General features: G+C 36.6%; 1 protein-coding gene across 2 annotated transcripts in view; it reads left to right on the top strand.

Annotated features, from left to right (window-relative positions):
* The window catches only part of Dph6 (diphthamine biosynthesis 6), a 140000-nt gene that overhangs the window by 100067 nt on the left and 25230 nt on the right, over positions 1-14703 (top strand). The window contains exon 6 of one of the 2 annotated variants that reach the window (XM_029474393.2): positions 5936-6368. The exons of the other annotated variant lie outside the window; for it this stretch is intronic. Within the exon in view, the coding sequence (XP_029330253.1) occupies positions 5936-6204 (269 nt within the window). The 3' untranslated portion in view covers positions 6205-6368. Of the gene's footprint in view, positions 1-5935; positions 6369-14703 lie in introns of those variants that run through there. 2 annotated transcript variants of the gene reach the window in all.

Raw genomic sequence — 14703 nt, forward strand, 5'->3', positions numbered from 1 at the left:
GAAGTTTTTATTATACAGATCTTTCACTTCCTTAGTTAGAGTCACGCCAAGATATTTTATATTATTTGTGAACTCACACAATATGTATTCACTGATAAGTGGATATTAGCCCAAAACTTAGGATACCCAAGATATAAGATACAATTTGCTAAACACATGAAACTCAAGAAGAATGAAGACCAAAATGTGGACACTGTGCCCCTTCTTAGAATTGGGAACAAAACACCCAGGGAAGGAGTTACAGAGACAAAGTTCGGAGCTGTGATGAAAGGATGGACCATCTAGAGACTGCCGTATCCAGGGATCCATCCCATAATCAGCTTCTAAACGCTGACACCATTGCATACACTAGCAAGATTTTGCTGAAAGGACCCAAAGATAGCTGTCTCTTGTGAGACTATGCAGGGGCCTAGCAAACACAGGAGTGGATGCTCACAGTCAGCTATTGGATGGATCACAGGGCTCCCAATGGAGAAGCTAGAGAAAGTACCCAAGGAGCTAAAGGGATCTGCAACCCTATAGTTGGAACAACATGATGAACTAACCAGTACCCCGGAGCTCTTGTCTCTAGCTGCATATGTATCGAAAGATGTCCTAGTCGGCCATCACTGGAAAGAGAGGCCCATTGGACTTGCAAACTTTATATGCCCCAATATAGGGGAATGCCAGGGCCAAAAGAATGGGAATGGGAGGGTAGGGAAGTGGGGGGCGGTATGGGGGACTTTTGGGATAGCATTGGAAATGTAATTGAGGAAAATATGTAATAAAAAAAAAACAGTGGAAAAAAAAAAAAAAAAAAAAAAAGAAAGATGGCCTAGTCGGCCATCAATGGAAAGAGAGGCCCATTGGACTTGCAAACTTTATATGCCTCAATATAGGGGAATGCCAGGGCCAAAAGAATGGGAATGGGTGGGTAGGGAAGTGGGGGGCGCTATGGGGGACTTTTGGGATAGCGTTGGAAATGTAATTGAGGAAAATATGTAATAAAAATATTAAAAATCAAAAAAAAAAAAAGGAGTGTTAAATCCAAATTCTTATTTTGTTGTTTGGACAATTTGTGACCATGCTTATTATAAATCTCTACCAAACTAAGATAATCTTCTTCAGAGAGCACTTAGGAAATACGAATGGTTATAGAATTGTATTTTTTGTAAATCTGTTAAGATCATCGTCCTGCACTGTTGGGCAGTGTCACATGTCTGTGACAAGTCATCTTCTCTAAGCAGTGCTTGATTCAATTTCCTGGCCCTGTTCACGATTTTCTCATGCAAGTTTATAAGATGACCGGTCTGGAATTTCCTTTTAGAGAGTGACAAGTGTGGGTAATATGGCTTTATAACACAAGCTTTGAAGTGTTTCCTCTTTTTCTGAAATCCAAAAGATTTTCCCTGCAGTTGGCATTAATTCTTCCTTAGTGTTTTGAAGTTAAGCCGTCTGAATGTGGACATCTCCATGGAGAAACTTTTAGGAGAAATGCTTTTGCTCTTCTAGGTTAGATTTCAGGTTCATCAAATCTTGTTTCACTTTGATAAACTGGGTTTTTCTCTAAAATTGTCTCTTTTAAATAATTTTAAATGTTGAAGATTATAGTGATAGACCTGGTATATAGTAAGTTCAGGCCTAGCCAGGATTACATAGTGAATTCTGTGTCCAACAAAGAAAACAAAGGAGCAGCCTGCTGCTAACTGCATGTGGGTTTATGTTGTCCTAGGTTTTCCCCAGAGAAACAAACCCCTTTGTTTTTTGTTTTTTTGTTTTTTAACAATTTTTTGTTAGATATTTTCTTCATTTACAATTCAAATGCTATCCCAAAAATCCCTTATACCCTCTTCCCACCCTGCAGTCCAACCCACCCACTCCCGCTTCCTGGCCCTGGCATTCCCCTGTATTGGGGCATGTAATCTTTGCAAGACCAAGGGCCTCTCCTCCCAATGATGGCGGATTGGGCCATCTTCTGCTACATATGCAGCTAGAGACACGAGCTCAGGGGGTACTGGCTGTTCCTCCTATAGGGTTACAGACCCCTTCAGCTCCTACCCCTTTGTTTTTTATAAAATAGCTCTTAGTTTTCAGAAGCCTTTGCCTTCCAGTATAAGCTTTCTGGCATTGTTGACTAAACAGCCTTTCTGTTAGGGTTTCATGCTTTATTTCATCTTCAGCTTGGCTTCTGCTCTGCATCAGTTTTGGAACAATTCTAGAGTTGAGGTTTTGTTTATTGATTTATTGGACTCAAATTTATATAGTCAACTTACTATTTATCTGAATAATAAAAGGTATTTGATATACTTTTCCTCTTTCTTGACTTTTTTATTAATTGGCTTCCATTCTTATATTTGTTAATTAGCTAGTTAAATGTTACTTTGTTTCAGTCTTGCCTAGTGGTTACTGTACATGAACCCTGTTTCCTTCCTGGACGTGTTGTATTACTTTGCATTCTAATCTACACCTGTATCTATCTTTCTAATGTATTATTTTGTTTATATACCATTTATGTATATTACCTCCTTTCTCCCTTACTCTGTACTTTATTCTCTTTTAATGTACTTGTTTAACTCTGGGATAACTTACTCCTGCCTCAATAACTCACTTTAATATTCTTCAATTTAGCTTTGCTGGTGATAAATTCTTTTACTCTGTCTGACTAATTTTTCTTTCACATGAAATCCATTTTCATGATACTATGGAGAACACAGCATTTATCATCATTGTCACTATTTTTTACCTAACACAAGCTTTGAAATATTTTGACTCATCTGCCTCATGATTTATATCCTATATTTTTAATTGTTTATATTTTAATTATGTGTTTATATCTGTTTTATGTGGGGAAGTGAATTGTCATATGCTTGTGTGTTTGCTTGCTAGCTTGTTTACAATATAATAACTGGCTCAGGCAGAGTTTGAATTCATAGTCATACTACCTGGTCCTGGCATTAAAGGTACATACCACATGACTTAGTTTTTAATCTCACTAGTGGTCCATTAATATTGTTAATTTTGCTGCCAGTTTCATGAAGTCATTCTTTAGGTCTCCTAAAGACTTAGTGATAATCCCGCCTATCATTTCTTGTGCATTTCAGATCTTCCTTTTGATTCAGGTCTCTAGCCTGCCTACTGGTGTCTCCTTCAGAGGCTGCTCAAGACAAATACATATAGGTTTTCCTTGATTTTTTTTCTCTTGTATATTATTTATTTATCATGGATGATCTATATTTTTGATACATTCATAAAAAGTCATTATGTAAACTGTGATTAAATTGTAGGGGCTTTTGCCAGCCTCACATTCTTTTTTTTTTCCCACCACCTAGTTTTTTTTGTTTTGTTTTGTTTTGTTTTGTTTTGTTTTGTTTTGTTTTGTTTTTGACAGCCTCACATTCTTACATGCTTTGCAAAGGATATTTCAGATATGATGTAGTTACATGTTTAGAAAACTTTAAGCAGTGCTGCTATTTCTAAATAATAACATTTTAAACTAGCTTTAAAATGTTAAGCTAGAAAGATGTAAGAAACTCATCTGTGATTGACATTGATACCTAAGTAGGTTTTCTAGAAGGAAATGTTTGCATCAAACACTTAAAAACATGATCATAATGGTGATTCAAAAAGCCCAGCTTTATAAAGGTCTTAACGAGTATATAAAAGAAAAGGTTTAAATACTAATTAGATTGGAAATCGCTAATTTTATTTTATTTCTTTTTTTGGCTCCGGTATAAAAAAAGACCTTATCATAATGCATTTCTCACCTGCCTTGGGCAGGTGTAATTGGACACAAGCAAATGTAATGGATCCAGTGTGCTCCAGGGCCATTCAGCTGTGCCTCAGAATTGCATCCTTTTTTAAGGATGAAGGTTGCCTAACATATCAAGTGGCAAAAAAAAATCTTTGTTTCTCTTTAGGTAAATTACCACAACTATTTGCATTACCACATAACAGACTGCAGACAGGAAGAAGTAGGCTCTGCTAACAGTAAGGAATGTTCAGAACTCCCTTCTGCATTCATCAGCACCACCACAACTCCAAATGACTTCTGTCTTTTTCTATTTAATTTACTTCCACTGAGAAAGTTCCAGCTTTACTTGAGCAACAACATATTTGAACAGGTTTGGAATTTTTTAGCATATTTGAAATATCATTTGTGATCATTTTCATTTCCAAATTAAAAAGGCTGAGTTACTCTTAGACTCTGCTCCAAAGTAAAATTTTAATCCCTAACCCTTTCCCCATGGAGAAGAGACTTTGTATTTTTTGTGTTTGTTTGTTTGTTTGTTTTTCTCCAATAGTCTCAAACTCTTGTCAAGTGATTGTTTTGATTTTTATAGTTGTAACTCATCAAAATTATATTCAAGAAAATATTTAAGATTCCATTGTTATATTTTTGGATGTGAGCCTAGCCTTTAATGGTCAAGCCATCTCTTTAGCCTTCAGAGTTTATTCCATTGCTACTTAAAATGTGATGTAATGTTCTTATACGTTTCAGGGACATATATCCTATGTGATGCCAGACTGTGTACCTAAGAGATATAAAACAGCAGATCTCAGTTACTTAAGTAAATGTACGTAATAGTAAATCAGCATCAACTTGGTAGAAGGAAGGCCCCTGGATACTTAACACCATTCTTTCTTTACCTAACCCTTCTTACCCTTTTAGCCACTTAGATAACTGTGTGCTTGAATTTCATGCTCTTTACATTTGCTGGTAGCTTAGAGGTTATTCAAAATGCTGATGCTTTTGATAATAGAATCAGTACTGATTCATACTAACTGGATAAATCTAGCTACTACATCCAACCAGGGAAAAATGCAGCAGGGATATCTATATACTATATCATAGTATATACTATGAAGTAGATACTGTTAACTGCTAGCCCTTGGGAAAACATCCTTAGCAAGTTTTTACATTATGGTTATTTTGTGCCAGTTTTACTTGGAGGTGGCAGAGAAGCTAAGCAGATTGTCAGGGTAGAATTAATGTTAATACTGAGTATTGTGTTTGCAAGTAGTAGTTCTCTTTACAATTAGTGTTCTAGTAATGTAGGGGCAAGATGGCATAAATAGTTGGCTATTTGCAGAAAATATTAATATAAAACATACCCTAAACACAGATTACAATGCTTAAACAATAGAAATTTCCAGGAAGTGTTAACATAAAAAAGTTAAAGTATTTTTTATGCTTTTTTGTATTTCCTACCATAACTTGAAATTTCTTCTTCAAGAAGTATGAATAGTCTGAAAATGGCACAGAGAATCAACAGTAAGTCAGTGAGCAGAGCAACAGAGGGCCAGCAGTGGTACTGTATGGACACTATTTAAAGAGTCAGCTGTTTAGCCTGTGGGCTGTGGGTTACTGTACCAAAGAGAATGGGTATTTTTAATAGCAATCTGCAATATTTGAAAGACTGCTAGTACTTTTTTGTGGCTTCACAGGTCAGTGCTTAAGAGCAAGAAAAGTTACAGGTGAAGGGGTCTTGGTGTGATCTGGGAGCATCTAGTGCTGTTATGTAATGGCATAGGAGGGTGCTCAGGTCTTTGCTTGAATTGCAAATTTCTACTTCTGGCCCTTGTTCTTTCCTTATATAATTGGGCTCTTTGTTGAGACAGAAAAGGTAATAAGAGGTTGGAAAACTAAAGAATGGAGACTGGCTTCCCTTTTGTAACTTTTGACTAATATAATACAAGGTATGGAAGTAGTTTGTTCTGCAGAAGGTTATTTTTAAAATAACCTGGTATTGGGCAAGTACATATGTACTATTTAGTAAATAAACTGTCCAAGACCCCACTGAGGGTGACAGTCCAGCAGTGCTAACAGCAGCTCTTGTTGTTCTCTTTGAAATCTGTTGCTTAGACTCCACATTCTAATAAGAAACTTATGTGAATTGTGGCCTTCAGACTTCCATTTCGTGAATATTCACTTGGTTATATTTTTTCTATCCCTTAGTGCCTACTGGACTTGAGTTTACTTTCTCAATTTGGGAGTTCCTCAGTATCACAATGCCACTTGTCCCTGGTGTGAATCTTCATATCCCACTGGGAAGGAAATCTATGCTGCTGGTGACCTCCATTTTCTTTCTTCAGACTTTGTACACTTTCTTAAGTCTCTCACCCTTTTGGCTATCATTAGAAGATGCCCATGATCCACTGCTAGGGAACAAAAGAGAAATTGTTCCTGAAACTTTGTTTTCCTTACTTAGCAACTTTGACAATTAATGGCAGAAGTTTCTCCTGTGGCCTCTCTTCCTAAAGATTGTGCTTATTTATGTCCCCCAACAGTCTCATGTGACCTTGTTAAAAGCCTCATGTAATTCCCAAATAAATTACATTTACTGTTTTGCTTCTATCTAGTATTTTATTGACATTTCCTGATAAGTTTAATAGGATGGAGAGAAACAGTGTTCTCTTTATAGACTCAGTGGGCGATTTGACCTCAGCCAGTTAACCTTATCCTGATGTAGAAGGAAACTATTCTTAATTAGACTCTATCAGTTTCTCCACTATCAACACAAGAGCTTCTCATATATACCTCTATAAATCTTAATTTCATTGTTGTTCTTTCCTAAAGAAAGGCTTCATATTAACAAAACAGCACTGCTTAGACACAGTTGCTAGTTTTCAGATGCTCAGGCATGTCACACTTTATTTCCTTCAGGAACTCTCAGCTGAACACCATCTGGCCAGGGTGATTTATTACCATGGAATTTCTCAAGTCACTCTCTTTTTTCCCCCTAGGAGATTGCTTTTTACCACTGCACCACTGGTTATTCTCAAAATGCCCTTGGAGTAGTCCTTTCCTCACAAGCTGTGGATGCAGGTCTGTGCAACACAGGACCCAGTGAAGTGCCCAGCCACTGTGTACCTCTGGCTTGAGACCACTTACCCGAGGAGCACAGCACCTCCACTCATGCTGCCTGCTCATCTGCCTGTTATTTTTTCCCTTTTCTTCCTCATAGTCTTCATTTCCCAGGAATATATCACTGGTATTTTATTTTTTAAATACCATATTATAAGATGATCTAGACACTTTCAACAAATTCATGAACAGTTCTATGGAGCTGTTTTCAGTTTTTCTTTTGGCTATGTGCAGATTTCTCTTTTGACTTTTCAGATAATGTCATGATGCATAATATCTCGTAGTTACTGTCCTCTTTCTTTTAAGTAGCTTGAGATGCTTTTAAACCCTTTACTTCTCTCAGAAGGCTGCTAACTACGATTTTCTTTCCAAATTTAATGCATAGTTTTTAAAGTCTCTCCATGTGGGTTCACAATAGAGATGCCCATACTAATTAGAGCATGTGCTTTAACTGTGTAGCCTTCCCAATTGCTGGCTTCCACTCCCACGCAAGCACACTGTGGCATTCTATACATTACCTTCATCTGATTCTGCTTCTAACTGCCCAGATAAGCCATGCCAAGGCATGTTAATTATTGCTCTCTCTCTTTGTATTCTTCTGTCATTCATTTGGATAATAATGGACATAATTAAAATCATACATTGTAATAGCCTTCCCAGAAAGAATGCTGAACAGCAAAGGTTAAAAGCAATTTATGTTATTCTTTTATATTCTATAGTTAACAATTTTTATACCTGAACTTGGTTCAAATAATTATTTCGTTAAAAAGATTGCTTAATATGATTTAAAGTATAATTAATTTTGATTTAAATATAATCTGCCTTCACTTAGAGTAATTTAGTACAGATTTTTTTAAGCTTCAAAGTTTTACCATACCCAATTGTCCCATAAATTATTTACCATTTTTGACTTAAGAAATAAAATCAATGATTATATCTCAACTTTTAAGTAGATTTTATGTAATCTTCAGATTGAAATACAAATGCAACTAATCATACAACTGTATGTCCCTAAATAGAAGCATCATTTTCTCGTTTTATAAGTAGAGTTATAGATTAGAACAGCAGAGAAAAAGAATGCTGACCTTGTTTATTTTAATACTAGCATAGTGTTTCTTCAGATAAAGTAAGGCATCATAACAAATGTTAGCCATGGAATATCTGATTCTGATAAGGATAAGTTCTTTGAATTTTTTAAAAAATTGATATTCCATTCCCAAAGTACTTTACACTTATATCTTCAAATATATAATATATATGAATATCTATCTTATTTATGTATGTTTATATAAGGATATTTGTATACAGATATATAAATTTCAAGCTGTGATACCCTCTCGTGATGCATTATTTTTCAATATGATATTGTCATTTAAAAAATCATATAGACCAATAGAACAGAATAGGAAACAAAGAGCCCTGAAGTAAATTCAATCCTCTATACTGCACTTCTGCAAGTGTGCCAGTAACACAGGAGAATGGATAATCAATGAACAGTGCTGGAAAGGGGAAAAGACAAATACTACATGACCTCATTTATAGAATCTACAAGTGTGAAAGTCAGGAAAGAGTACAGAGCAGTTGAGGAGGAGGGAGGGTATGAGTAATGGGTTCTACAAGATGAACGAATTCTGGAGATCCTGTGCATGGAACTGTCACTATAGCTGATCATACTGTATTGTGTGCTTGAACTTTCCTGAGAGCTTTTGCATTTTATTAACTTTCAGTTTTTATTTGGGTAATGGTTTCTTTATATTATGTTCAACTGACCTATAAATATTGTATAGATTTATAGACTACAGAGGGTAAGTCTTTACTTTTCAGAGGGGCAGCTTGAAAGTGTCTCAACATTCCTGCTCAGGCTGGGTCACAACTCAAAATTGGGCCTAGACTAGCCTCAGACTGTGCTATGCTTTCTGCTTCAGCCACAAGTACAGGACTGCAGGCATGGATCAGCATCCTTTGTTCAGAAGTGGTTGTTACCATTTTGGAAAACAGTAAGTGGGGTTCAGAATATGTAGGACAATGGTAGAGCACTTGCCTACCAGCAGAAGAGCCTGGTTTCAGTCCTCAGTGCCGATCCCCAGAATAAATAGTAATTATGTAAGGTGATAGGAAGTTAGTAAATTTTAATATGATGAATACTCTGAAATGCGTACATACGTGAAACCTCTAAGTTGAATACTTTAAGTATACATGATATTAAGCTGTCAAATATACAATAAATTTGGCAAGAAGGGAGGAGAAATTAACTCGATCAGACTTGCATTTTACACAGTTCAATTAAAATGTCTGTTCCTTGGGCTCTTTGCTGTATTTTTGACTCACATTGAGTGTTGTCCTATGCAGTCAGTTCATCTCACAACTTCTGTTTCTATTTCCGTATCTGCCGTCCAGACCTCTCTGCTGGGCTCTGACCCCATCTTCCTCGCTGCTAATTAGAGTCTCTTCTCTGGAAATGCAACACACATCCAGAATGATAGTTACCATTTATTTTTCCTTCCTACTTTTGCATATATTTTGTTGCTTTGCACCTGAAATAATGGTAGCGGACACTGTTATCTTTTAACTTACCCCAGACTATAAAGCGAGAATCGTCTGGACTGTTTTTCTCTGGAACATGCTGGTTGTACAGTGCTGTCTGTATCACACCTAGCATGCCTTGCGCTCAGATTTGTTCTGTCCTGGTTCTTTCTTATTAATGCTTTTATTCTACTACGGCCTCTCTCCCTTACACCAGAGCGGTGGCCTGTATACTCGTTTACTATGCTACCTGCACCCATGTGTCCAGGGAAGGAAGTGGACTGAAGGAGAGTGGAGTGACCTTTGTAAATCTCAAACTGGAGCCAAGGTCGAATTGGAAAACACCACAGTTCTGCGAGAAATCATTAGTCTTCTGTAGCTATAAACTCTTACAGTAAAAAATAAACTCATAAGGACCCTCCTCTTTTTTCTCTTGCATCTCGTCTTTCTCACAGTCTCTAAATTTACCAGGCTTTTGGGTTTTAGTAGTCCTACGCTTAAAGCTAATGAGAACACTTAGGCAGGTGTTTCTTAAAGAACTATTTCTAGTATACCCGAGATATAAGAGACAATTTGTAAAACACATGAAACTGAAGAAGAACGAAGACCAAAGTGTGGACACTTTGCCCCTTCTTAGAATTGGAAACAATCACCCATGGAAGGAGTTACAGAGACAAAGTTTGGAGCTGAGACAAAAGGATGTACCATCTAGAGACTGCCATATCCAGGGATCCATCCCATAATTAGCCTCCAAACGATGACACCATTGCATACACTAGCAAGCATTTGCTGAAAGGACCCTGATATAGCTGTCTCTTGTGAGACTAGGCTGGGGCCTAGCAAACAGAGAAGTGGATGCTCACAGTCAGCTATTGGGTGGATCACAGGGCCCGCAATGGAGGAGCTAGAGAAAGTACCCAAGGAGCTAAAGGGATTTGCAGCCCTATAGGTGGAACAACATTATGAACTAACCAGTACCCAGGAGCTCTTGACTCTAGCTGCATATGTATCAAAAGATGGCCTAGTCGGCCATCACTAGAAAGAGAGGCCCATTGGACATGCAAACTTTGTATGCCCCAGTACAGGGGAACACCAGGGCCAAAAAATGGGAATGGGTGGGTAGGGAAGTAGGGGGGAGGGTATTGAGGAAAATACGTAATAAAAAAAAATATTAAAAAAAAGAACTAGCCGGGCGTGGTGGCGCACGCCTTTAATCCCAGCACTCGGGAGGCAGAGGCAGGTGGATTTCTGAGTTCGAGGCCAGCCTGGTCTACAAAGTGAGTGCCAGGACAGCCAGGGCTACACAGAGAAACCCTGTCTCGAAAAACCAAAAAAAAAAAAAAAAAGAACTATTTCTACCATCCCTCTTTGTGTTATGCATGTATATTTCACTCTTTGTTCTTTTCATGTAAAGGATTGCAAAATACTTTTAAAATAGAAAAGAGAAAAATTTGGTCCATTGCTAGTAAGTATTGATTATTATAACTGCACAATTATACTCAATGTGATTTACTAGCCATTCATTTCATATATGCTATAAATTTTAAAGTGATTCCATAAGCATGAGTCTACTTTACGATATAAAATCTCAGGTTATAGATTTAAGAAAGAAGGCCCGTACTGAGACAAGCCTCGACACAGTGAATACGACAGTTAAGCATTTGGTGGCCTAATTAGAAGAATGGAAGGTACAATGTTGAAGTCATGTCCTGCCTGACTCTTGGTTTCACATGTCAGCTCATTCTTGTCTTAGAGCTCATAGACCCAGCCTTTCTTCCTATCTGTCATTCTTAACAAATCGCATTCCATTTCATTTCCAAAATGCACAAGTAGGTTAAAATGGTAGAGCGCTCGAGTCTGGGAACAGCTAAATGTTTCATTTATTTAAAAACAAGTAAACTTTGCAATACGGGATTACCTGTTCTTGTAACTAGTAAGTATGACAGAGATGGCAAGAAATGACGTGGCACATGCATCTGTGTCTGTGTGTGCATGTGTGTGTGCCTGTGTATATATGTGTGTATCTGTGTGCGTGTGTGTGTGCGTGTGTGTGTGCATGTGTGTGTGCCTATGTATATGTGTCTGTATCTATGTGTCTGAGTGTGTCTGCATGTGTGTGTGTGATTGTGCATGTGTGTCTGTGTGTGTTGTTAACTTATAATAGATTCTCAGTTCCTGCCTGTAGTAGATTAAACAAAAATTATAGGCTGGCCAAAAATTGCTTCTCAGACTGATTATGCCTTTTCTAATATCAATAGTGATTTTACAGTAAAAGTGTACACTGCAGAAGTTAAGGTGGGAACACAATTCATCTCACCGGACTCTGTAAAAAACAGCATTATCAACTATTTTGTGATGTTTCCCTCATCGTATATTGGACTGTCCTGAAGAAATAAACCTCCACTTCCTTTTGTGACAGGAGATAATAAATTAGCTGCTATAATTCAGTTGAGATGTTGAAAACTGCATTGAAAATAATGGGGCATAACATTTTAGGGTTAACATTTATTCTTAGATGATGCAATTAAATAAAGCAGGCATTAACTTCAAGGTCAGTCAGTAAAGTAATAAAATTGAATATTTTAATTGAATTGTAATCGTTTCCCATTGATACATGCAACTAAAGTAAAATAGATGTCAGCTCTGCAAATTATAGTTCTTCCTCCTAATTAATTTCTTAATTCTGCATGGAGCTCTCCAGTGCCTAGGTCTTGTTGTGGGTTTATTCACCCACCCATCTTCCATCAAGGAATGTCTGCACGATGTGATTAAATGGCTAGATGTCAGAATTTATAGTCAATCTTTTCCTGTACTTTGGAGAAAATCTTGTTAGTAACTTAAAATCTCATGCCTGTGAATTAAAGCGTTCTTGAAATGAAATGACATCCTATATCCTCTGGACTGTCATCTTCTTTGTTAATATTTTATTTCTTTATACCACTATTTATATCAACATTAATAGATGGCTCAATGAATAAAGTTCTTAGGAGACATGAATACATTGAGACGGCATTCCATAAGTGGCGATTTAAAAAGATAAACTAAAAACATTCTGTGAGATTGAAGAGAAGCTCAATTATCATGTATTCATGACTTAGACTTCACTAGAGAACACTCACAATGTGGAGTGACTCTGAAGAAGAGACGTCTCTCATACAGAGTATGATGAATTGAAGCTTTTGAATAAGTTTGCATTAAAAGAGCCCATGAACACTTCTGGTTTCTTCATAATGCTCCCAGGGTAGTTAATGTAATGTAGCTTTACAGAGAGCGGCAAAGCACATGTAATCACAAAGATGTTTCAGGTTGCAGTGACACTGTGTTGAATTTGGGTACTGTTTTGTTTTGCTTTGTTCTGTTGTGTTTCTTAAGAAAGAATATTGTACCTTTTAGACCAGGTGCATTAGTAACTAACTAATTACTTAATTTTTAAATAATTGACTATATGATAGGGATGTGAACATTACCAAATTCTTGTTATTTATATACTTTCAAATAGTTTCACATAGTAGAACTATTTCAGCATAAATAAAGCTGTGTTTCAGGACTGCTCTTTAGAGCAGCTAGAAGTATAAATGGATTCTTCTTCCAGTAAAGCAACCAAGTTAAATTAGGAAATGAGTCATACCTTCCAAGATTTATGTTTAATTTCAACTCAAACATTGACTTGATTATTTTTTAAAAAAACTTCTAAAAAGGTCCAGTGATAATTTATTGATACTAATCTGACCCTACACTTCAGTTCTAAATTAGAAATGCTTTTGAAATTCAGAAGTCTCTGTGCATAACATCAAGTTAGAAATTCCTAGAAAGAGTAGAGGAGGGGAAACCATAATCAGTTAATATTCTCATAATATTATATGAGAAAATAATCTATTTTTAATAAAAGAAAATCTTAAACACAAAATTAAAAAAAAAAACAGAACGGAAATCTTATAGCTACATATTTATTGCAAATTAGATAGTAACTTTATATATTTAACAGGATCTATTTTACCAGATAATTGTTTTTGAAACCATTCTTCATTATCAAAAGTAAACTATATACAGATTGTACATGCAATGACAAAATATTTCTAAAATAAAAAATTTAGAAAAATATGTGAAACTATAAGAAAATTAAGAATTCAATTATATTGGGTTTTCATTTGCATGTTATTAATTGTGCAGTCATTGATGCTCTAAGAATTAAGATCTTATTGGGAGCTCTTTTGTAACTCAGTATTATGGTTAATAGGACAGGTGGTCTTCCTACCACATTCACCACCAGTAATACGCCTATAGGAAAGCCTGGGCTGATTTGAGGACATCAATAATGAAAGTGGCTTAGGCCATTGCCTTCTCAAAGACAGTAGCTTCAATCCCTAGAGGTCTCTGGCTGTTATCCAAGAAATGTTTTCTAAAAACAACCTGAAATACATCCCGTCTAGGTAGTAATCATGAGGTCACTAATGACTTGTCAACTTTCTAATGAACGGAAAAAATGAAACAATTCAGAATGCACTCAGATGATTCTCTTCCAGACTACAGGAGCAACCTAGTAGGCATTATCAAGAGCAACATATTGGCTTGACATAAGGATTACTATATCCAGTGTTTAATGTAGAAAGATCTATGAAGAAAAATTGCTAGACTGCCATATTGAATGGAGACACTTTAACTACTCAAATTGGGATATTTTTTGGTAAAGAATTATACTCTATTTAAATGGACACATTGTTTTGAGAGCAGCTATGATTTAATTTCATTATATGAGTGTATCCATATTGAACTATTAACTAAATTAATGTTATGTGTAACGTTTATTCTCTTTTCTAGTCTTATTTTATAATTTCATTTAAAGTTAAAATAAAATAGGTGTAAGACAGAGAAATCACACTATTGTCTTTAAATAAAATAAACCACCAGTAAAATGCTGAGGTTTTATATTTCCTTTTTTTTTTAATTACTTTTTTTTTTTTACAATCCAGTTGTTGCCCCACCTCGTGGTCCACGCTCACATAGTTCTCATTTCTTCTCAACCCTGTCTTCAAGAGGCTATCCCCATACACACACTCTCCAGGCCTCCTACAGGGTTAGGTTCATCTTTTCTCACTGAGGCCAAACCAGTCAGTCCTCTGCTGTATATATACTGGGGGCCTCTTATCAGCTGGTGTATGCTGCCTGGTTGGTGGCTCAGTGTCTGAGAACTCAGGGGTCCAGATTAGTTGAGACTGCTGGTCTTCCCACGGGGTTGCTGCCCTCATCAGCTTCTTCCAGCCTTCCCCTAATTCAGCCACAAGAGTCTCTGCCTTCAGTCCTTTGGTTGGATGCAAGTAACTGCCTCTGTCTCAGTC

The sequence above is a fragment of the Mus caroli genome, unplaced genomic scaffold (assembly GCF_978045245.1).
Source record: "Mus caroli unplaced genomic scaffold, Mus_caroli_1 scaffold_2, whole genome shotgun sequence".
In the NCBI taxonomy this organism is placed as follows: Eukaryota; Metazoa; Chordata; class Mammalia; order Rodentia; family Muridae; genus Mus; species Mus caroli.